At 35.2% G+C, this 25175-nt stretch overlaps 1 protein-coding gene across 4 annotated transcripts in view; it reads right to left on the reverse strand.

Moving 5' to 3' along the window:
- CSMD1 (CUB and Sushi multiple domains 1) overlaps window positions 1–25175 on the reverse strand; it is a 1052894-nt gene that overhangs the window by 204433 nt on the left and 823286 nt on the right. For all 4 annotated transcript variants that reach the window (XM_064412131.1, XM_064412130.1, XM_064412133.1 and 1 more), the window contains 4 exons: window positions 24133–24249; window positions 23384–23599; window positions 20066–20254; window positions 5115–5284 (listed from right to left, as the gene is read on the reverse strand). In XM_064412131.1, coding sequence (XP_064268201.1) covers window positions 5115–5284; window positions 20066–20254; window positions 23384–23599; window positions 24133–24249 — 692 coding nt within the window. The remainder of the gene's footprint in view (window positions 1–5114; window positions 5285–20065; window positions 20255–23383; window positions 23600–24132; window positions 24250–25175) is intronic.

Here is a 25175-nt window from a genome sequence, read left to right on the forward strand (position 1 = left end):
ATAACTTTAAGCTATGTTAAGAGTATTTGAAAAATTACTTGCAAGCTTCTAACCATTGTCTTGGGACGGAACTACTGATCAATTTAATGGACAGATTATGCTTTATTTATTAGAGCTGGAATCTATGGTACAAAGTAAAGAAACATTTGTTCTCCATAAGAATTATTTCCATGGATATATTACACTTGATCTGGAAGATAATACTTGAAATGGAATGTTCTAATAATTGTTATTATTTCAAAATTCTTTAATAATTTTCCTTAATTAAAAATGCTGCCTATGTTTAAAAAATATTTTTATTCATTTATAAAACAAAACAAACAAACAAACAAACTGAAAACCCCAGAGCTAAAGGTTACAGGCATATTGTTTCAACATTGTTCTACCTCACTGACTGTTAGAGATACTCTTCCTATCTGAGGACTAACCAGTTAAGTAATAGAATCCCTCAAGATTAATTCAGACCCAAATGAAAAGTGTTTCATGGAATAAAAATTAGATATGAGAAATTATGTGAAAACAGCTGTAAAAAAACCCCCGACAAATAAAAAAAAAAAAAAAACAAACAAAACAAAACAAAAAAACCCCAACAAAACAACAACAAAAAGGCTGGTAAAATTTTTGGTGACACTTGTCCACCTGTTGTTCACATTACAGACATAAGCAAGTACTTATGCAGCAAGTGAAACATCATTAGTGAACAAATACATGCACTTAATTTCCCTTATCTACACTGAAAAGTTGGTTGAACCATCCTAGGAAAGAAAATGCCTTTTTACCATTGCTTGTGATGCTAATTAATGTGGGCCGAGGATCACTCCCAATAGACAGCTTGTGTACAACCAGTGTGTCATGTCGTATGCCACTGATTCCAGAGGTACAGAATACATTTAATAAATTAATCTAGATTATTTATCACTATACATTCACATTTAGTACATACATTTAACTTATTTAGGAGAACCATTTGAAATACAATTCACATGCTGCAATTACAATTTTCTCAGTCATGAAGAAAAAAAGAAGGTCTATTTGGTAAAAGAGATGAAAATCAGAATATTACATTCTGCTTTTCCTCTTAACTTTGACAAATTCACTGCAATTGCATTATAAAAATTCTGACATAAGTATCCACTTTAAAGAACTATGAAACTTCAAGTGGCAGTTAAAACAGGGAGAACCAGGAGGATGAAGTGTTAGTGAGTGAGAAAGGATTAAGCTCTAAAATAAAGAGATAATCCAAGTATTCACTTTTGTCATGTGTCCTTCAAAATGGTGAAACTGTTTCCATTACTTTACTTGAATTGAAATTTCTATCCATTAATTCAAGTTCAAATTTTGTCACAGCTACAGAACATTTGCTCACAAATTACAGACATTTACCTGCACGCATTCTTCTTGAAAGCAATAGGTTTGACCCTTCCTCACGCACTCGTTTTATTGATGCCAGAAATACTCTTGCAAATTATATGCCATTCTATACACTCTACAGCCTCAATACCTAGCCTCAATATTCCCACTTGAATACTGAGCTGATATATAGAGCTGCAGATTAATTTATATTTTCAAAGCAAGTAAGTAGTGATAGCGTAGGAGTCAAGTCACCACAACTTGATTGTCTACACAGTATCTATTGTCAGTGCATCCCTGGAACATATTTAATGCAGACTTACTAACACTTTCACAAATCTTCCTGAGAAAGAGTAAGTGCAGGAGCTGCATGGGCCAGGGACTGTTTGTGAGACACAGTTCCAGTGAGCTACCTTATTGTGCAAGATGCAAGAATTTAACATTACAGGTGTAGTCAAACTGCAGAAGCTGGTCTAGGGGGCAGTGGGGGATGATCACAGTGTTGCTTGGAGCGGTGTTTAGGATTAATTTAGCCAAAGTATTCAGGGATGCCTCTTTTTTCCTAATTTTGAGGAACTGAAAGTGTGTGTTTTTCTTACTGGGGTTAAAAAAATGCAGACAAAAGAACAGAACAGCATTACAGTTATTCATGAGGAGAAATGTTCCAATAACAGTGCTAATGTATCTGCACCTGCTGTGGGAATGTACAACACTCACTTAAAGGAGAATGAAATGCTGGCTAGAGTTTCTTGACGTTTCTTGAAGTAAAAAGAAATGACTTACAACTGCAGAAATTTTATAACTTCAGAGATTTTATAAAATCATTGTAAAGGGACACACTTTTAAAATATTCCTTGGAAGCTGGGCAGGCAAGGCCTGTATAGTTTGCTGACATTGGTAACATTCTGAAATCTTTTCACTACATCCTCCTGGAGTTCAAAGAGACCTTACCTCAAACATTAAACTTAACAGTAATATTATATGCTTTGTCTGACACTCCTGGTGGGTTGATCTTGGGATTGTTATAGATGAGTAATGAGATGGTTGGCTCTCACAATTAAGGGGTGATCATTATGTTAAGAGAAGTTTTCTAAATGTATAGTTATGTAAATGTATAGTTATGTCATATGTCCTCCCCTTTGCACTGTTATCACAGTATGGCCTTGGTAGTTGGGGCATTTGCGGAGGGCTGGCTTGTTACTATGGTAACACCTGACCTCCAATCAAGACATAAGAAAGTGATCTGCACCACTAGACAGAGCATCTATTTTGAAGACAAGCACGTGGCAAATAGTCACAGGGGATCCCAGTGCTATAATTTTTCCTTGTTTCATCCTTTTGTTGTATTTTTTGTTAAGGTTTAATAAACCTTTAAAATTTTAAAAGTGAGCAGTCATTTCTCACAGGATTATTACATTATTATTACAGGCTTTTATTGGCCCACTTTATCACGCACTTCTGTGCAGTATTTTTTGCCCTTCTTTAGCTACCTTTCCTTGAGGTGCCCCCGCCCTGGCTGTGTCTCAGCCACACCCTGTGGTATGCAGTTGTATCAGTCTGGAACTGGCTGTGTCTGACTGGAACTGGTTGTGTCTGGCTGGAACTGGCTGTGTCTGGCTGGAACTGGATGTGTCCGGTTGGAACCGGTTGTGTCTGGCTGGAACTGGTTGTGTCTGACTGGAATCGGCTGTGTCCGGCTGGAAACAGCTGTGTCTCCCCTCATGGAGCCAATGCTGCTGCCGTGGACGGGCACCCGCAGCCAATGCAACATTATGTACTCACAGATATTTCTTTTAAAATAGAGTGAGATACTGAGCTGGTAAAATGCCCTATATTTCAGCACAAGGTTTATAAATATCCTTAAGCTTAGTGCATCCCTTGCAAGCTGCCAGCAAGGCAATGTTGCAGCTTCCTTGTGTGCAGCACAAGATAGAAGGCTGGGGTTTATAACACATTTTGCTCATATTTTGGGTGCAGATAGGAAAGAAAGCAAGCTTTAAAGTCCATAGCCCTGCCAACATGCTGATTCCAATGGAAATATGTGAAAGGACATCCTGGCATGGGAACAGAGAGGAAATAGAATTTATTTTCATAAATGCAGGTAACAGAGAGACCTTAATTGGTGGAAGAAAGTTAATTGTATAAATGGAAGCTGTGCTGTGGCAACTGCCTCAAAACCAGAGAACAGTCCTTGCAGTTCAGACATCACCACAATTTTGCCTTTGCTTCCTTTGGATCCCCAAAGTATTGTGTTAAAAGGTCTATAAAAGAAAGTATCTAACAGGTTGCTCAGAACAGCTTTGTCTTAGGCAAATCTTTCTTGTATCTCTGGCGAATATCGCTAAGTATGCTGAGCATTACTCATGAGATGTTCTGAAGGATAACTGAGTTTCTTGAATGTTTCTTTAGGGTTTTCTAAGGGATTTTTTGTTGTAGAGTTTTAAGTAGTTCATTAAATTATTTACAAACCATGTATCTGCAAAGCTTCTGGGACTTCTGGGAGACTTATATACCACATTCTAGAAACTCAGTGGGCAATTAAGTTCCTTCTTCCCTGCTGCATCTCTTCAGATCAAAAATACTTTTGGGTATCTGCACTGTCAGACCATGGATAATGGGAGGAAAAGACCATTATATTTTGTCCACCTACTCAATTCCCTTTGGTCTAAAAGCAAAACCAAGGTCTTGCACTGTTTTATACATGGTAGCATTTATTATCAATGTTTTTGTGGGTAAAGACAGAGAAATGCTGTTCTTTTGATTGCAACTTTCTAATCTATAAATTAAAGTATAAGTTTTGCTTATTTCATGGTCAAATGAAGTACTTGTTGAAAAGAATAGATATAATAACAAATATATAAATGTGTATATTAAAATGAAGACTTTTTTTCCTCTCCACCTTCATCCTATCTGTAAATGCTTTGTTTTTTGCAGGAAATTAATTGTCACACTTAATTACATAAGGAAGCTCTTAAGATGATGAAATGGATAAAAATATAGCCACCAATATCTGATCCATAACAATTATATCTTTAAACTCCTTGTGAGAAGCACTCAGTGCAAATTAAAAAATTTAAGAGACATAAATTTCTAACATGTTAAATGGGTTGCTGGGAGATATCCAGAAAGGAAATTGCTAACTAAATTTGAATACTTTGTGATTTTAAGTATCAATTAACTGAAAATTTGGGCACATAAAATTGAAATACTAATTTAATGTATGGTCAAAACTTCAGATGAATATTAGGATTTTCAGTGTATACAAGAATGCAACAGCTACTATTAGGAAAAAGCAACTTATTACCATGCTGTAAAAAAGTACATGCTCAAAATTTATATATATTTAGATTGTGTTGCAAGTGTTCCCTGCAATGTAAAAGAATGAAAGCTTCTATAACTACAGTTTTAGTCAATATTGCAATGTTATTTTACATTTAGGGAAAATAACAAAAATCCCTGTGCTACACTTACAAATATTGTGTAAAGAGAAAAAAATACTAGATATTCAAAATCCAAGTTCAAATTTTAGGTGTCCTTTTAAGATTTAAACCACTGTAAACAGTCTAATACTTCTGGAAATGTAATTGAAATCATAATGTCTCCAATAGTTTCTTTGAATCTAGTCTAAATCATTGAATCTCATATAAAGGCAGTGACGCTATCCACCTATTGAATAGGAAAAGAGAGATAATTGCCATTGGAAACAGATTTATTCATGCAATGTGAATATTTAGCATAGAAAATGAAATAATTTTTCTTATTACCTTAACAATATCTCCCTCATGCAGCTGAAAGCTCCTGGCTCTAAGATGAATCCCTTTTCCAGCCTCAGTTTCAATTTTATAGATACATTCATGGTTGTTGTCATAATTAGATGGAAAATTTGGAGACAATAATGTTCCTTCATTTCCAGAGACAGTTGCTCCACATTCAGCTAAAGAAAACAGACACATTAAAACAAAAGAAGTGAATTATCCAATTCAAGAAGATATTAGTTATTAGCAATAATATTTAGACTCTATGAAATCTCTAACAGGCTATCTAGGAAAAGTATATTTCTATCAGATTTCATCTGTAGGACTAATTCCTAGAAACCCTATCAAAGTTGCCATCTCCTGCATTTCACTGGGTCTGTTTATTATGTGCACTGACGTGCTTTTACCTTCAATTTATCCCCTAGTTCTCCAATCAGACTAATCAATAAAGCAGGTTACCCTGGATACCATAAAAATTGAATGCTTTATTGAAATACAGTTATTGTGGTAACATTTCAAATAAACATAATATTGACTTTACCTCTGTATTCAAGCTTTACAGTTAAGTATTTAAAAAAAGCAGACAATAAGCTGCCAAAAAAAACCCCAAACAAACAAAAAAAAAACAACCCCAAAAAACAATCTGGTACTAAATCAAGAGAACTCAAATATGTTTTTCTCTAGCTGGAATAAAACTAAAAAAAAAAAAAAAAAAAAAAAAAACACCAAAAAAAACCAAACCAACATTTATTGAAATCAGTCAGTACCAAGGAGACAGATCCTTTCCTTTCTGGGTAAAGAGCAGGTGAGTTGTTTTCACAGCCATCTGTAGTAAGCACCTACTGACACTTTCATTAGACATTTCTTCTTGTAGTTCCCCAATAAAGAAAATAATAAAGAGTAGGAGGAGTGGTATGTTCCAGACCATGGACTCAGTCTGAATTTTGAATAAAGACTAATAAAATTATGCCAAATATGCAACATAAATTCCACCACATAGATGAAAACATCTAAACAGACAGGAAATAATATTGGTGTACTGTTCAAACAGATGTTAAAACCATTTAAAAATTACCTAAAAACACCTTATAAAATCCCACAGTAATATTACCATAGCAGCTATTAATCTTCGGGTTCTTTTTAGGTGTATGAAATTGATATTGATATATGATTTTTCAGTCTAGGGATAAAATACCCTGTGTATTTTTGACCTAAACATCATTAGACCTCTTTCAGTGTTTTGTAAAAACAAAACAATAAATAACGTATAATTGTAAAATAACAGATATGCCCTATCAAAGAAGGGGTAAGTTTAAAAAAAAAAAAAATCTGTATTTTTTTTCTAAAAATGTTTAATAGATTTTTAGGGGTTTTAGGATGGTCAGACATTTATTTTAGAAGAATTCAAGAAGTAATGTATGATTTATATTTGCAAATAAGCAGTCTAAATATTTTGGTTTTACATTTCTGAGGCTTCACAGATACCAAATTTATGTCCCTCTTCCTTTTGAAAAGTATAAAAAAGTGTATTTTTTTACTTCCTCCCTACAATTGTCTTGGATTTTAGGAAGAAGGTGCGATTACGTTTATAAAATGTAATTCAAAGCAATGCCAAAATTAATGCCACATTAATGTAAAACACTTACAACACCAGTACTCTACACAAGCCTTCTTCAAACAAGTGTTTGCCTAGATGCATGCAAAAAAACAGTGGTCCCTTAGGCTACATCAGTATCTTATCTACCTCCTTTAAAGAGCTAGAAATACACAAGTGCAATGTTGAAGAGAAAAAAGTATGGGAGCAAAGGAAGTTTTCTTACTTAATGTTCATGCAATATTCTATGATGTGTTTCAGTGAGTGACTGTAAACCACTAAGACATACGCAGTTACAGAGAAAGTATAGAATGAGCTTTCCAAAATCTAGAATTTGACACATTTCTTGCTCCAATAATTTATGTTCCAAGGTTCAAAGCCATGGTAATTTTAGATCTGTGAATAAAAGTACTGACATATAAGACAAGGGATAATTAGAGTTACAAACTAAAGACAAAATACGACTAATCTTCTAAAATATGCTACTTTCTGAAAGAAGCAGATGTATTCTAACATGAGCAATTATTTACTAAACTTTAATTACGTGGCAAAGTTCTCTGAACTCAAGTTGGCACTTATATTCCTCCAACCCATGCTATAAAACCACATTCATTCTACCTCTTTTCAAATTCCTTGCAAATATCTGACAGCTATGCAGTTTCATCAGGCCACATCATTCCTTCATTATCATGACAAAGGCTTGCTCATGTCATCTGCCTAGTCAAGCTTCCTACCTCATCTTGTGTCAGTCAGCAAATCACTAACACAGACCCCAGAAGGAAGCTTTCAAAGGAAGTTAAGCCTTTCTTTGTAACTTCCCTTCCTCAATATATACAAAGCCTGTCACAGCTCAGGTTTAAGTTTTCTAGCTTTATTTTGCTAATTTTAGGATATCAAGTCAAAGCCATGTTTAATTAGCTCCCCCAATGTCTTGGCCTGGATATTCAGGTGACTTTTTTCAAAGAAATGCTGTCCTCATTCATGGAAAAATTCTGGTTTTCTCCAGACTGCTGAAGCTTCTAAGTGCTCTAATAACTGAAATCTGTGCTATTTGTGACCAATGCCCAGATATACAGCAGACCTTATGCTCCAAGGACTTCAATTGACCATTTTTCTAACTGTCCCTGCACACTGCAGTGCAGAACTGCATGACCATGCTTCGCATAATTATGTACTACAAACTCAATGAAATGCAATACGGAGTCTGGCCTTGGCAGCAGGAAAAGTTTAAGCAGTCAAAGGCATGTCTCCCCTTCAAGGCCCTAATATTTTACTGAGTGGTATGGGAAAAGCCATGTTTTTTCTTTAAAAATATTTACACTAGCTGATATCGCTGCTACTTTTTTATATTGTAATTAACACATGCAGCCAGGATGTGTGACACCTAAATTCAATTCACTTTGCCTCTGGGGATTTGAACATGCATCTCCTATGACTTCTGCCTCACACAGAGAGATTTGAAAATCAGTCACAAAGCGAACAAATGTTGACTAATCTCTTTAGCACAGTGGGTAGGGCATTAAATAAGGGAGAAGGAATACTTCTCCGAAGAAACTCATACATTAAACAGTCAGGAAAAAAATTCTGAAGTAACTCATGAATCAATATTCACTGTTACCTTGTGAGCACTGAACTACTAGACTGGAAAATATATTCATGTTTACTTCCACTTCTTCACCTCCAATCTTTAATTCCTTATGCAAAATGAAACAAGGGCCTTTGGCCACACTGACAAGAGGATTCTGCTAGCAAGCATCAGACACGCTTTAAAATTATTTTACAGATATAAAGCAAATGAAGCCACATCTCTTACATTCTTGGTGAGAGACCCAGCCATGGCAGTTTTGTGTAAAGAAGGGATATGATTTGTCCACCTATGGTAACTGAAAACTAAAGCACAGCCAGCCTTGAGAGATGTAATGCAACATTACCTATCTAGCACATGTGTTCTGTGAGTAACTAGTGATTTTATTATCTCACACAGAAAAATGCTGTCATGCTTGAAAGAGCTCTTTAGTTCTTGACTGCAGAGGTCACATCCTTACTTCAATGCCTTCCAGATACCTGCTCAGTTCCAGAAACCTGTTTTCATCCTGACAACATTAACTTCCTCCCCAGCCCAGAAAGATGAAAAAGATTTCTCACTCCCCCACATGTGTGATTTAATTTCACTTATTAACTGCAATTCACTGAATATTACCAATATTCACTCTTTCTTCAATAAAAATCAACTAAATCTGCAGTAGTATCTGCAAGTCTTAAATTATGCAAACATTGAGAGGTATGGAATTTTACTGATCTTAAAGTAATTACTGTTGATATTCTGTCTCCATATTTTGATCCACAACTTTGTGTGGGAAGTATCAGGGTGAATTTAGGTGAACAGATAAACTACGACATACCCATGGAACATGCTCTATGTAAATAGTATTTTCAGGACTAACTCCTCAAGCTGTAGCCTTTAAAGAAAATGAATATATTTCACAGTGCTGTCACTGTGGTTATGTGATATGCATAGATTAGTATAATGTAAGTACAACTAAAGAACTTAAAATCTGCATATGATATATACCTAAAAAATTGCTGTAAAAAGATGTAGCACTGAAACACGTTATGAAGTAACAGACATCCCTTCTCTATGTTACATGTCTCCCTTTCCTTTGTTTCCGTATCAATCTTTTCAAGATAAAAAATACATTGATTCAAAGTTCTAGTTTTTTTTTGCTATCAATATGATCAGTAACACCTAAACCCACTCTCCAAATTAATCAATTAAGATCCAGTTCTCACTTCATTTATTTCAATTTAATCGTGTATTTCAAATATATCCTGTGACCAAAAAGAAGTGTAATCCAAGATATTTTTCAGCAGAGGGTATGTAAAAGTATGTCAAGAGAAAAAAATCCAGGAAAATAAATTGGAAAAAACCCCACCAATGAGCCAGAAAACCATGAAAGCAAAAGAAATACTCATATTGACTGTTTCCTCCTCTAGAAGATTTTAGAGGAGGAACTACATGCTTTAATTTCACTACAGTTTCCAAGTTGTTTGTTATAACCTTGGTAAGAAGTGCAGCAGACTGAAAAATGTTGCTTTACCAAACTGTTCTTTAATTCCCTTTCAGAGAGAGTAATCTGTCTGGAACAGATACTTGACCCTGTTCTTTGTTCTTTTGCTTAATGAAGTCACAAAATTCTATCTAAATAAGTAACTTATTTCTTTCTTTCATTGTCTTACTTGAAATTGGATAAAAGGAAACTCCAGAGGGTAGATCTTTTGAAGATCATCAAACACTTCCTAAATATGAGCACAACTATAAAACAAACAAAAGTCAGGGATTTTTGAATTGCTTTGAAATACAGTTCATGTAATATGTAACAATAACTTTGTTTAATGGAAAAGTTTACTTTATTATTTTTTCTTCCATACATCTTGCTAAAAGGTTTGACAGGATTTTAAGCAGATCTCCAAAGCAGAGATCAAATAAAAGTCGTATGTTGTCAGTTTAAAGGCTTCTCTGACACAAAGCACTCTACTGAGTGCAGAATACTTTTGTTGTATTTACAAAATTGTGCAGCAGTTCATGAAGTATGAGAAGAAGCCCAGCTCAGACATTCTTTATATTTCTATTGGACAATACTGTTATCTAGTAAGATGGTTATACAACATTAATAAAAGAGCAAAGGGGATCACAGATAAAGCATCATATGCTCTGCCTTCATATAATAGCAAAAACTTAGGGTCCCCCCACACTCACTGAGGGGTCTCTAAAGCTGGGCATATGACTTCTGCAAGGCAGACAAAATACATGACTGGGCTCAAGCAGGGCTTCATGTACAAACTGAAACAGTGCTAGGAGCTGAAGCTGATGGAGCAATGCATCAAACTGAGGTGCACGTGGAGTTTCCACAGCAACTCACTGCACAGTGTCTGAGTCTGTATTGTCAGCAGTCCTTGATCTCCAATTCTGCAGCCTGCCCTCCACGTTGAGGGTGCACCTATAACTTCTCATCTGCACACTGCTGGGTGGCTGCAGCATTACCTTCACTCTGGTTTCACAAGCACTGTTTTTCTCACCTGCACTACTGAATTCCAAAACAATGTTATGCTGTGTTTCTCCTAAAATGTGATTGCCATTGATTCTTAAATCATGCTGTTCTCATCCCACTTCTCATTCTTTAGCCTTGTAATTTTAGCCTGTAACTCTACCCAAAGACCACATCATTTCAGATCTGGTAGTGTTTATCCTGTAACTTCATACTTGAATAGAACCTTGTAGATAACGAGCAGTTAATAGTTATTTTAATGCACAATAAATATTACACAACAAAATACATATACAAATATATCACATTAAATACTATTTAGTCTGCAGCACTCACATGTGATCTATTTGACGTAAACAGTATCATAAGTTACCTGTGAGGATCTTAAGAAGGTCTGCATGAAAAATATGTACCAGGGAAAAAGCAAGAAGATATTGGGGTTTTTTTCTCATTACTATTATCATTATTATTGTCACCACTACCTTTACTGGAGAGAGAGTTTTTTGTCTGAGGGTTCTGTCCTTACTCTTACCAGTTGGTGCCTGGGGAGTGGCATTCCCTGTTTTTTCTCTCTCTTTTCTTCTCTTTGCTTCTCTAAGATAGATTTCAACTAAAGTTAGGTCATCCACTGTGGACTGCACTACTAAAGCATGGTCATGTCAGCCTCTCTTAATATTCTTTAACCAGTACCTGTATGATGGTGGTGAGGTTAGAATGCCTCAGTGAAAACCTGAAATTCTTTGCTGAAAACAAACCTCTTATTCAGTATTTTTTGTGCTATTTGAATGCACAGAACAATGGAGCGGGAAAGGAAGGCCTAAACAGCAGGCAAATCCTTTTCTGTGGTTTGCTTAATTAGTTCTTGATCCATATGCCACTGAAAAAAGGCACTAGTCACATTCTCAAAACAAACCCAATGATGTTAACTGGCCTCAGGGGATTGCTGGCACAAACCAAGGTATGGGCATTTTTTTGTATTTAAATTATTTTGAGATTTTTGTCTTCTCTTTCTAGTATCATCTGATCATAATTGTTGGACATAAGATCCCTACATTATTCATAGAAACAACACATAGCAGACATAACTTTAAACCATAGAAAGAAGGCAAAAGGGTTACTCGAGGCAATCTTTATTCCTTCTAACTATAGGTGACTAATACCTCATATCAGGCCTCAGATAAAGGTAATTGATGTCTCATATAAGTCACTCCAACTGAAATCTGTAGGGATTCTGGAATATTAAAGTTTCAGTTTTTAGATAGAGACAACTCAAACCTGTTATTATTATATGACATCATATTTTAAAGGTTCATACAGAGTAAGACTCCAAGACTAACTCATGCAAATCTTCAACATTCAGTCAAAAACTGAAAATAAAAGAAGGGATTAAACAATGCAAGCTTTTGATTATATTATAAAAATGCATTGTTTTAAGAGAAGGAAACAAATTATCAAAAAACATAAAATAACTATGAAATACATTGTATAAAATGGAAAACAGCCTATAGACATAATATATTATTTAAACAAACAATTCTGAAATACAGTGGATCCTGAATGCATGAACATCCTTTTTTCTGTCTGAAGATTCAGAGACTCACCTATTGATGCTATATAAGATTTCTTATTGATGTTATATAAGATTTAAGCAGCTCTTAAATGAGAGCTCTCTCTGCCTAAACTCTAGCTAAAAATGAACAGCAATTTTCAGACTTAGTTTGACTTCTTAAAGGTGAACTCAAATCCAGACTTTATGCTACAGAGACTTTTTTTTTTTTTTTACAAAACTTTACAAAGTTTTTTACAGCTTGATTTAGGAATTCCATACAGGTGAAATGATTCACTGGGGAAAGGAAATAATGCAGGTTAAAATTCAAACCAAACAAAAAACACCCATCACTCAAAACTAAGATTATCCTTTTATAGGTTGTGTTTGAGCTCTGTTCAGTCCTTAACATGAAAGGCTAGTTTGAGCTGAATAGTGTACACTGTGTAGTGTGTAGTGCACAAATAATATTTCCATTATATGTCACATATAGGTAAAATTACACAGTTTTTTAAAGAGATAGTGAGCAGGGAAAGTGTAGACAAGCAGACAGAAGCAGTTTGCAAATCAAGTAAGATAATTGTTGAGACAATCACATAAAGGAGAGTTGAAGAACAAATTCAAATGTTTCTTCCCTCTTGTGAGAGACTGGAATGTTAAGGGTTAATAACTAAAAAAAATCATTCATTTGTAAAAGCAGCAGGGTGCTTTTCTGAGGGCAGCTTTGCACCCCTCTAAACAAAGGGGAGGAGATGAGGCATTTTGGATGTGTGGTGGTGAAACCTCTGATCTGTATAAGAGCAGCCCTGGTGCAGAGGGGATGATCACCCATCACCAGAAAATGACACTAAAAACTGACCTTTGCTTAGCAACAAGCTGGCCTTTGAGCCAGATAAGGGAAAAGGCAACTGGCTCAGATGTAAAACTTAATTCCCAGGGGAGTTACTGGGACATTTACATATAGGCCTGAAGGTATTCATCCCTTCTGATAAGGCAGAACTGGCTACACTATGCTGAGAAACATTAGAAAATGTCATAAATGTCATAAACTATCAAAGACCCTCTGATCGTTATATTGTGGGGGTTTTCCCCACCCTCAATGGATCAAGACCACAACCATCACTTTGAGCAATGGACATCTAAGTTGCAATAATCTCATTGCTGGATCCTCTTGCAGTGATAACTTTTCTCTCCACCATCTACTTCCATTGTTTCTTTTTCTTTTCATTTTCCAGATATATTTTCTTAAATGATGATTTTTTTTTTTAATATATTTCCACAGATATAACAGCAGTGGTCACACTGCAATTAAACTGCTGTAAAATAAATCTGCCACACACCCACACACACATAGAGATAGATAGATAGATAGATAGATAGATAGATAGATAGATAGATAGATAGATAGATAGATTCTGGTAATTCAGTGTAATTTCACTCTGGTCTTGAGAACTCTTGTTGTTTCTCTCACACACCACCCAGAGTCAATCAACCTACCTTCCCCTAAAGCCACAGACTGGACCAGAGCATTTTAAGAATCCATGTCTGGATAGGCTGTTCAGGACCAATCCAGCTAGCTATGGAGCCCAGCCCACATGATATTACATGGGCAGAAGGCAAAAGGCCAGAAGAGCTCTTTTCCACGTGGAGACCAACCACACCCTAAGCTTATTCCCAAGGTGGGAAAGAGGCTGGTTCAGCTCCCTCTAGGGGGCTTTAAGAGCTAGGAAAGGGGCTGGAGGAAAGGGACTACAGCCAATGGGATACAAGTGGGGAGGGGTGAGGGGAGGGGTAAACCAGGGAGAGACCACCACACTGACAGTTGGGATAGGTGGGAAAGAGGAAGATCTTGTGGTGATAGAATGCAAATCATGTGAACAGTGCAAATTACCAAACACCCACTGCAAACAACTAAATAACTATTTAGTGCAATACAACAGAGCATTACGTAATTGTAACATCAGACAGGATCCCTTGGATGTGGTGGAGTGGATCAGAATGATTAAAAGATATCTAGAGTTTTCTGGTATGATCTGGACCTACTGAAAGGTTTTCTGTGGGTGAAAGTCAACCTCAGAGAGGGTTGTGAGGAGAAGGATATTGACTCTCAGTGTGTCACTGAAGGGTACAACTACCAAGAGCAAGTCAAATGCTGACTGTCTGCTTTTTCTGAAATTATAATGATAATTTTTTTCCCCTCAGTACAACCTGGGCATGTGAGACCTGCTAAAAGGTTTTCTGGTGTAACCTGGGCCTTTTGAAAGTATTTCCCTGGAAGAAAGCCAAGCCAACTTCTCAGAGAGGGTTAATGGGGAGAAAGACATTAACCCTCTGCAGATTAGAGACAGATTTGAAAGGAATGACCACCTAAAAGGAGTCAAATGTGGCTCATCCCCTTCTCATGAAATTCACCTCTTTTGAAAAGAGAAGGCACCTACATCTAAGCTCCATACTTTGTAACTTTAACAAGATCTCCATCCGGTTTTTACACCATGTCTTTCATAATCAAACACCATATCTTTGTCAAGTGGGGAGGAAAGAACGAAATGTCTACAATCTTTCCGAGTTTCATCAGAATTTCACACTGCACAATGTAAAGGAATATCAAAACTAAAAGGCTAATTCCTCACATTTTTAGAGTATTACTGCAAACGATAAAGTCACATTTCAAAAAGTATTAAGGAGGTAATTTCAGTGTACAACAGATGCATGCATTTGACGCTGTGGTCTAAATTCCCTTCTCTGCTTCAGCCCCTACTTCTTGGCCACTTATCTCTGGAAATGTGCATACTCACAGGTGTCTTGTTTTGTTAAACATTTCTGTTTTGCACATACCGTACTCCTCACCAAGTCTAAGAAGACACAGGTAACCATATAGAATTTTTTTTTCCTTTTATAGAAAGATGATTTAAGGACCTTGTCTTTGAATGCTGTGTTTTGGCAGACTTCCATAGCTGGCAGATGTGGGAAGTGACGAATCTAAATTGGATCCATGTCAGCAGCTGATATTTACAGAACAAATTTTGTGTACTACATGCTAGTTTAAGCTATGTAACAAGCAATTTAGATGTGTTTTAATTGCAAAGCATCCTCTTAATTTTATAGATCTTGTCAGAACACAGTAGGTGCTATTTCAATAATTTCTCCAATAATTAAAGTATGCATGTCTTTCTTTCTTTCTTTCTTTCTTTCTTTCTTTCTTTCTTTCTTTCTTTCTTTCTTTCTTTCTTTCTTTCTTTCTTTCTTTCTTTCTTTCTTTCTTTCTTTCTTTCTTTCTTCCTTCCTTCCTTCCTTCCTTCCTTCCTTCCTTCCTTCCTTCCTTCCTTCCTTCCTTCCTTCCTTCCTTCCTTCCTTCCTTCCTTCCTTCCTTCCTTCCTTCCTTCCTTCCTTCCTTCCTTCCTTCCTTCCTTCCTTCCTTCCTTCCTTCCTTCCTTCCTTCCTTCCTTCCTTCCTTCCTTCCTTCCTTCCTTCCTTCCTTCCTTCCTTCCTTCCTTCCTTCCTTCCTTCCTTCCTTCCTTCCTTCCTTCCTTCCTTCCTTCCTTCCTTCCTCCCTCCCTCCCTCCCTCCCTCCCTTCCTTCCTCCCTTCCTTCCTCCCTCCCTTCCCTTCCCCCTCAGATTCAAACCAATTGTGTGTAAGTTGAAACAACTCCTTTATATCCTTCCTCAAGGACAGAAAAGCCTCTCCTACCCTTGCAAATGGAAGCCATTTGCCATTTCCTATGACCTCTAATGAACCAGAGGTTCTTTTTTTTTTCCTTTTTTTTAAACTTCTGTTTTCATATTGCTTTCATGGCCTTCTGATTCACCAGTTTGTTTGGTTTTTGAGCAATGTCTCCCCTAACCTATGAGTCTTTCACTTCATTTACTAACAGTAATACACATTCAAGACAGAGTATTAGAAAGCTCCTGAATAGTTTGACTTAAAGCAAACTCTAAAGTAAGACAAGTATGATTAAAAGCATAGTCTTGGTTTGTTAGATGAGATCTGGAAATATGGAATTTGGATCATGTTTAAAAGGATCCACAAAATGGATCAGAATGTGTTTAACGGAATGTGGATCCTGTTTAAAAGATTAGTGATGACAACATGATAACATCAGAAATCGGATTTTGACAGTCTCTTTTAGGTGGACATTAGCCTCAGAATCAGGGACTTCAATAGATTTCAATAGGAAATTGTTCCACCTCATTTCCAGACACCCCAATTCACCAAGCTTCTGAGATTCACACAGCTTTGTGGATATGCAGAGGTGCGTGACTGCCTTGAAGCTTTACTCTTGGATCTATACTCTAGGGGGACTACTCACTAAAATCTGAGGTTTGTCCTCAGGAAAAAGTAGTCAGCTGTGAAATGTAAATGAAACTATAATAGAAATGTGTAATTATAGGTAGAGGAAAAAAGAGTTGTTGCTGGAAGGAAAAAGTAGTAAGAATATGCATCCACACTCATTTTTTTCTTCACAGTGATGAGATAAGTAAAAAGTTATATATTTTTAAAGGTATATACAATTATGGAAACAGTGCAAAGGGAGTCAGCCTTAAGGCCCTCGATCTTCTGCACACTCTTTAACAGTAAAGCTCTTTTCCTGAAATAGTAGCAAGTAGGTGGCTGCAGGCACAAACTGCTTTCTGGTCAAGGGACAGATCCATCTGGAGGATACATTTAGAAATGGGGTGACGACTCAAAGGGAAATCCTAGCTAGTCTCTTCAAAACTCTGGTGTCAGGTGGAATAGCATGCAATACAACTTGAAGTGTGTAGCTGAGCTACGCAAAGTCATTCTAATTGAAAAGACAAAAGAGTGAATGGTTGACACAAGGAAATGAGATTTACAAGTCCACCTGTTTATGAATATGAATCTGATTTTGCAGGTAGACTTGGTGGTGTATTTTGTTGTGAAAAGAAGGGTTCTTATTGCAGAAGAGGTTTTATTCTGAGAGCCAACCAACTTCCAGGCAATCAGATAAAGAAATACAGGGGAAGACCATCTACCTGCTCAGCATGGAGAGAAGGACACTGAAAGTTATGATAATGTTGTTCATACAGGACTAAAAGTCTTAAATTAAGAATGGCAGCATCATGATGTTAGGCTAACCATACCCCCCAAGCTCTGCTTTTCCTTCACCTGGAAAATAACCTTTCAAAGAAGATGAAAGGGTGGAAAGGCACAAATAGTTCACTGATCAGGAAAATTGCACAGCATGTTTGAGGTCATCCTAGAGGAAGGACTTGAAATTATTTGCTTGGATTGAGAAGGGCAAGACTTTTGGAAACCCTATTGGTTTGTTGGTTTTTTCAACAGCAGATGAAATTAAATACAACTTTTGTGATATAAATCAGCATATGCTCATGTGAATGTTTAGTTTATAAATTAAGTACAATTAAATTTCAAGGGCTTTCACTCTGAATCTGATTAAAAGTAGCATGAAAGACTGTATTACCATATGTCATAGTAGGTATGATGTGTGTTTATTGTGTATGAGAGTTTGGTCATTGTAGAAATGACAATTAGAAAGTAATAATCAACTGACCCCAGTAATGTACTTATGAATTTGTGCCACTGAATTAAGACTAGATTTAATTCCAAATACATCAGATTTCAGGACAAGCCTCTGCTTTTCACTCTTCTGAGAAAGAAGTCTTTTTGTGAACTCCTTTTCAGAGTAAGAAGATATCTTCACCCCTAATGTCTTAGGTGCCATGGCAACAAGAAAAGGGACTTCTGTATACCCTCTTAGTGGTAAGAAAAAAATCACTTATAAAAGCAGCTATGAAGGGCACTGAGTATGTCTTTCCCCCTCAGTTTCACACAGCTGCCTAGCAAAGTTTCTTTCCTTGTATTTGTTTTAGTTGCATTGTATATATATTTAATTTGCTACACTACAAGAGATCAAATGAAAACATACGTTGAGTTAAAAGAGTTATTTAGATCATCTAATTTTAGAGAAGTGCCACTTGTCTTTGCATATTTCATAAAAGGTTTTACTAATCAGTTAGAAAGTGTGATCTCATACATGGATCTAGTGACATTAATTGTCTCAGGGCCAGCTGACAAATTTGCTAAAAACTAAAGATAAGAACAAAAAAAAAAGTTGGGCTATCTGCAAATAAATTCCATTTCAATATGAATGGCAGACACATCGCATATACATAAGATTAGATGTGTATCACTAAATTATGCTTGGGAGAATGTACAGGCAGAACATACATATCTGTATCTGGCACAGTAAGTGGTGACATTAGTCCTATAAATTCACATTCAATGGTTGATACTTCATTAAGCTAATTATTGATACTTTGATAATCTTTGCAACTTTTCAATGTGTCATTTACTTTATGAGGATAGCCAAGTGAGCACTTTCAAAATATCAGGTATGAATCTCATGTAACTATAGGTACTGTAAGAAAGGCTTTTTAAAAGCTAACAAAAGTTACAAAAACTTTTGTTACAAAAGTTAACAAAATTACAAAATCTGCATTTAGATTTACATTTAAATGCATCATATAGAATGTCTCTTTTCTTCAGCACAAGATAATATTTCTGCAGATGACTAAAATGTTATGATATCTAAAATAAACTAAATGTGTTGGAGTGGAACACAGAGAAACCCCTTAGAAAGAGAGAAACCCAAAACAAAACAAACAAAGAACAAAAAACAAACAAACAAACAAACAAAAAAAAACCAAACAAAAACCAAACCAAACCAAAACAAAAAAACCCCAAACTAACAAAACAAAACAAAAAAACCCACAAAAAACAAAAAAACAAACCAAGCAAATATCCCAGGGCTTAAAATAGACTAAGACTTAAATTTAGAATTTCCAAGTAAATAGCAAACTCCATATTATTTTGCTTTCTCTGTCATCTGTAACATCATTTTATCATGGGATAAATACCTCCATTTTAAAACAAGATTTGAGATAACTTTGTTTTTCCTATGTATTTTACGTGTACTTACAATGTAGGTGACTTTTTCAGATATAAAGATCCATCTCTTTATAATAAATAAAAGAAAGAAGCTGAAGTTGAGTTTCTCCTCTCATTAAATAAAATCTTATTTAAAAACAAGAGCCCTCTTAAGAAAATCCATTTAGAGGTGTATGGAAGTATTTGACTTTTCAGAAGCATTATGTCAATAGCAGCTGGTGAGATTCACTTGACATATTGGAGATAAAAATCTCAGAAACATCTCAGAACTACAGCAACTGCACAAATTTCATAATATATAGTCCCAGAACTTTTCCAAGAAAGGAACTGTTCACTCAATTTGAGTTCATAGTTACTGATGTTTAACAACCACACACCAATTTTAAAAAATAAAGTTTAAAACCACTGTGATGCAGTTTATAAACTGTAAAAATCCCAAAAGCTTAGAATTACGTGAACAATAACACAATATGAAAAAATACCAGCAGCAGGGCTCTACAGTACGCTATTTTCACCTAAAAGCGCTAAACATAATTTCTCTACCCCAAAAAACAAAGTATGAACTTCGTAACTTAACTGTGCCAAACATAAAGTTTAATAATTACTTTTATCTCACATGCCATTCTGATCTTATTTGCTGGCATAATTCTAATTATTCCCCTGTATTTTTTGTTCTCTATATAAAAGATACATGCATTACTTACATCTGGCCCTGACTTTACAGTTTTTACAGCTTGGGGATCAACTGTTTCAACCCAAGCACCCTGTTCCCTGCCCAGTATTCTGACACATGCCATGTGCTATCAACGATTTGATGAATGAAATGAAAGCATGTGACCACCTACCCACACACCTTGGCAGAGGTGCACTCCATACACGCCGACCACCTCCCAGGCAAGTGAGTTTGTTAGCACCTTCCAGGCGATATCCGGGGAAACAGGAAAAGATCAAGGAATCTCCAACACCAAAATGAAAACCAATTCGCCTGCTGAAGGCAGGAACACCAGGATCATCACATGGCTCCAGATCATATTCTGTAGACAATAAAACATAATATGTTATTATTTGGACAAGTTGTTCACATAGAAAAAAGCAACCTTATCAAATTGCTTGCATTGTGTGAGCATGGAACAGCTGGAAAGCATGCTGTGTTCTCTACTAAAACCCAGTACTGTTTCTATAAGTCTATTATGCCAATATATACAGTAATTATGTATTTAATGTGTCCTACACATACTACATCTCTTTTTTTAATTTCAAGAGCTGTAATCAGCTTGTACTCTAAGTAGTTTACTATAATTTCATTTAATTACTTCTTTTTTATATAATTCTAGTTTCTTTTCATCTGAACTTCCAAACAGCTTTAGAAGTGAGCCATACAGTTGAAAGAAGTCATTATGTGATGAAGAAAATCTAATTAAAAAACAAACAAAAGGTTAGGTGAATGAAAGACATATGAACACATTTTCAAAAAGTGTGCTTTTATAACTACACATCAAGAATAATTCAGCAGAAGGAGTCAGAATAGACTAATGGGGAAAAAAATCAGGGCTATTACATAGGAAGCAAATCCAACTCAGAAAATATATGAGCCTCCCATTTCCCCATCTCCAAAGAATATGCTGTGGAAGTATCGCTTTTTGTTTAGTCTGTTTTTCCATATAATTTTTTTCCTTACATATCCACTACCAACTACTTTGAGAAAAGATGTTGAAAGAGAACTACTTAACATCTAATGGAAAAGGTTTTATTTTATATTCTTCAGAATATGATCCAAAAGACCAATGAGATCCCTTCTGGCAACAGATAAGAAAAAATGTTTTCTAGAACATTAACCTTAGAGATCATTGGAAAGTAGGGTGAAATCTTCTTATTTAGAATAAGAGACTCCATTTAGTCAGGGAAGAAACTAAACCAAAGTTTCTGAGTGAGTCTTTAAACAGATGATATATCAAATAAAATGAATAAATAAATTATTCTCTTTAGTAACTGTCTTGTAGGAAAGTTCTGAATATTAGAGGCAGTCTATAACTACATCAGTTTCTGCTGGCAAAGGTTGTAAGGTTAAAAAACATATGATCTACTATCTCTGCTCAGTACTGCAGAGGCTAGGACATGGAGATACCCTGTAGTATACCTTTAGGCACATGGCAATTTTCATGACAAATTTCTATGTTTGACGCATTAAAAACAGGTGTTCTCACAAAACACTTCTTACTAAAAAGAAATATATTCTGCTTGTGTGAAAGTACAAAAAAAAGAATCACCTATTTGTTTCATAAAGTTAATGTACCTCATAATATTTCTCAAAATGTGTATTTAATATAAATGATGGCATATGCTATCTCTATGTGTTATAGCAGTAGTAGATAGGACACAAACCTTCAATCATGTTCCAAAAGTTCGGTGATCTGTATCTTTTGTTACTGCACAGTTTTCCCCTTTTGCCTTGCACACTATTTTGTGTGTTTTTCTACAACCTGGCTAGTTCTCTACTCTTTTGATTTAGTGATAAAAAAAATTATCAGTGAAAAAATTAATATTTGTATTTACATTTCAAATTTGTAAAACTGCTGACCTCTGCTTTGGTGAGTCCAAAGTCTCCAGAATGAATGTACTTTAGCAATTAATAGGAGTAAATCCAATTCTATTGCTGTAATAATGAGGTATTTTTTTTCCTTTTTTAAATAAGCAAGCTAAATGAGATATATTACTCCTAAATATCATGATCATCTGTAAACATTGCCAATTCTCAACAAAACTTATTGGCTTTCAGTTCTTGAAAAACGATGCAGGAGAGTTGGATGTGAGTTTCTTACGTACTCCTTCCATAAAATATACATGTGCATGTGCATTTCAGATAGCACTTGATTCATTCATATGTGTCATGGGACAAGTGGAAGCTTCAGAAAAACCCTGCCTTAGCCTCAGAACTCAGCAGCATTTAAATTTAAGGACTTACTCTGGTCCACAAGTTTTAATGATGGAAAATCAGGTCTATTTATAAAAATAATTATTTATTAAAGAGACAGAGATAACACACCAAAGATCCTAATCAGAATTTCTACGCAGTATGAAACTAAAAAACTACTAGTAGATTACAGCCTAGAATAAAACTGCAGTATTTCAGGGTACCTATAATTAAAGCTAGCAACAGTATTGTAATTTACCACCAAAATGACAATAATATACATAGATTTCTTCACCTAACGCCTGGGGAGTAACTGTAAAATAGAAACCCCTACTCATGGGAGAAATTTCCAGGATCATGTATGTACCGAGGATTTCTGTTTGTGAAAGTTTGGTGTGGCTTCTCTAGTTTGTCAGTGAGGTGTCTGTCAGTAAGCAATCCAGCTTACCTTCCAGCCCTCACTTCAAAAGTAAGATGTTTATAGGCAGCTGGGAGATGTCAGAGCACTGGCCATTTTGGCTATGGTGCCAAAATAACTCACTACAAGACAGCTCATCCTGTTTATCTGACCAGCTAACAAATAGGTGAGCTCTTGTTGGGAGGTAAGATGCCCTGCTACGTCTGTAATTCTACTTCCTAGTAATGGAGATAGGCAAAGAAAGTTATTGAGAAATGTGTATTAGATGTCATCTAGTTTTAGAAGACTGTAAATAAGAAGCAGTAACAAATGTTTCACTTATTTTAAAGAGGTAACTTGTAGAAATACATCAATAGCTAAGAAGTGGTTTATTTCATCTTTATATACACATTTTACATTTCAAAATCAGTCTTCAATTTAGAGTCCTTTGTGAATCTGAGCCAGCATACCACTGTTTTTTTGAAGTTTCTATACTTCAGAACAAGCCAGTTAATATCTTCTGAACCAGTATCTTCTATTTTTGTATTTTTCCCCTTAATTTTCTTCTTCCAAACTTCTTTTTCAGCAAGTTTAATGTTTCTGTGAGAAGAGGAAAAACTTAACACAGAAAAATCAATAACCTTCTTCTTGATTCTCTTGCCCACCTTTTTAAACCTTAACCAGTTTTTTTCTGATAGAGACTAAACAATTTTGATTGTTTGTTTGTTTTTGTTTTGTTTTGGTTTGGTTTTGGTTTTTTTTTTACTTCATGGTGTTTCATAATATTTCTGTTATCTGCAAATGAAATATCATCTGGAACAGTTTCAGGATATTTAGCAGAATGGAATTCATTACCTGAAAATGTTATGTTGAAACCTTCATAAGAAATTGAAAAATCAGATATAAATCGAAGCTGTGCAGTAAAATTTCCAAAGAGGCCGGCTTTAATTGTCGGGGGTAAGACCGAGCCAGTTAATCTGGCTACTGGTTCTGTGAAGCTCCCATCTTCAGTGATGAGCAAGTAGTCATGAGAGCTCTCAAGGTGAAAAGTATGAAAAACCAGCTGTACACCTTTAAAAGAATTAAAAAGGAGGAAAGAAAAGCATTTAATAGCAAGTTTTTCTATTCCTTCATATATAGGTGTCACAGAAAGCAATTTTTATGTTATGTGGAAACATTTTGAGAAAAAGTTAGAATCAAAATCTTAAATTCTGAAAATAAAGCTTGCAGCAAGCACGTGAGTTCAACGGAATAATATGTGCAATATGGATACTTGTTTAGCTCGCTTTAATTCAATAGTTCCTTTAAGAGAATTGATGGCATTCAGTGCTATTTTTATACAGCACTCCGAAAATTCAAATGTTCCTGTATTTCTCTTTTACTTATAATATCTTCCTTGATTTCATTATTACCTAGGAGTCGTACATTAATACTTGACTGAAATGTTTGTATTTGTGTTTTATTTTTGCATTTCCTCCAACACAATTCTGGCTTTAATTCTAAGCTTCAGGGAAGTTTCCAAATACAAGGACAAAGCATACAGGATTTTTTTTTTTTTTTTCCATACAGACATTATATATGTGCAAAACATATCAGATACTTACCCTTGCCATGGGACACTTCAATAGTCCAAGTGCAGTTTAGAGAGTTTGGATAAAAATCAGGAAAACCTGGAGAAAGAACAGTTCCACTCTTCCCGTGAATATATCCACCACATAAAGCTTAAGAAGAGAGAAAAAAAAAACATACAAAAAGCCTTTCTTGTAAGAGGATTTGAGAGAGAAAGAAAGAGAGTTCATTTTTTAACTACACCTAAAATTAAAAATAAAGTATTAATATAAAAAGTTAATTAATCCAAAGCTGCAACATTCATTCTGACAACAATTTGTTTTCTTCTAAATTAGCCCTTGAAAAGGAGTTAATTTTTCATTTACAACCTCTTGTTAGTTAACAGAATATGAAAAAAAATTTAGTGCAAGTATTAATTCCTATTGTAATAATATGTAAGAAATAAGGGGATTTTTTTGTGAAGTAACACAAAAAATATCTTGCTGCTACTTTTCTTTTGCTAAATAGTTTGAAAGGCATACATTCAACTGCATTTTTAACAAACAAAAGTATTTCAGTAAAAAGCACTTTTTTTCAAGTAAGTAAAAGTTTGATGATTACTGCAACGCTCAGGGGAAAAAGAAAATGTAATTTCCTCTTTTTCAAAAATTTAGATTGTCCTATCATAAGTAATTTATTTGGAATTGAATATTTTGGAAGACATGAGAAGTATGATAGAAAACATTTTGTGCATACTAGAATTTGCTAAACTAGACTGTTCAAAGTTGCATAGCAAATTATTTAATGTTTATGATTTGCATGCTGAATTGCTCACAGATCTTATAAATACAGCATGACTGTTCTTTTCACTCATCTCTTGCAGTCCAGTTTTTATGCTCTTGTTTTTTTAAAATTTTAATATACTAAATATTTAAACAATAAAGCAACAAAACATTAAGATGCTTTTAGTCTTCTTCCTCACATAGAGTGATAAACTTTGCCATTAACTAGATGAAAAATATACATGAGAAAAATGTTCAATAAACTTTCAGTTCCTTTATGTAGATGTGTATATGTATATATATATGCACTTGGTTTA

This window comes from Passer domesticus, chromosome 3 (genome assembly GCF_036417665.1).
Source record: "Passer domesticus isolate bPasDom1 chromosome 3, bPasDom1.hap1, whole genome shotgun sequence".
In the NCBI taxonomy this organism is placed as follows: Eukaryota; Metazoa; Chordata; class Aves; order Passeriformes; family Passeridae; genus Passer; species Passer domesticus.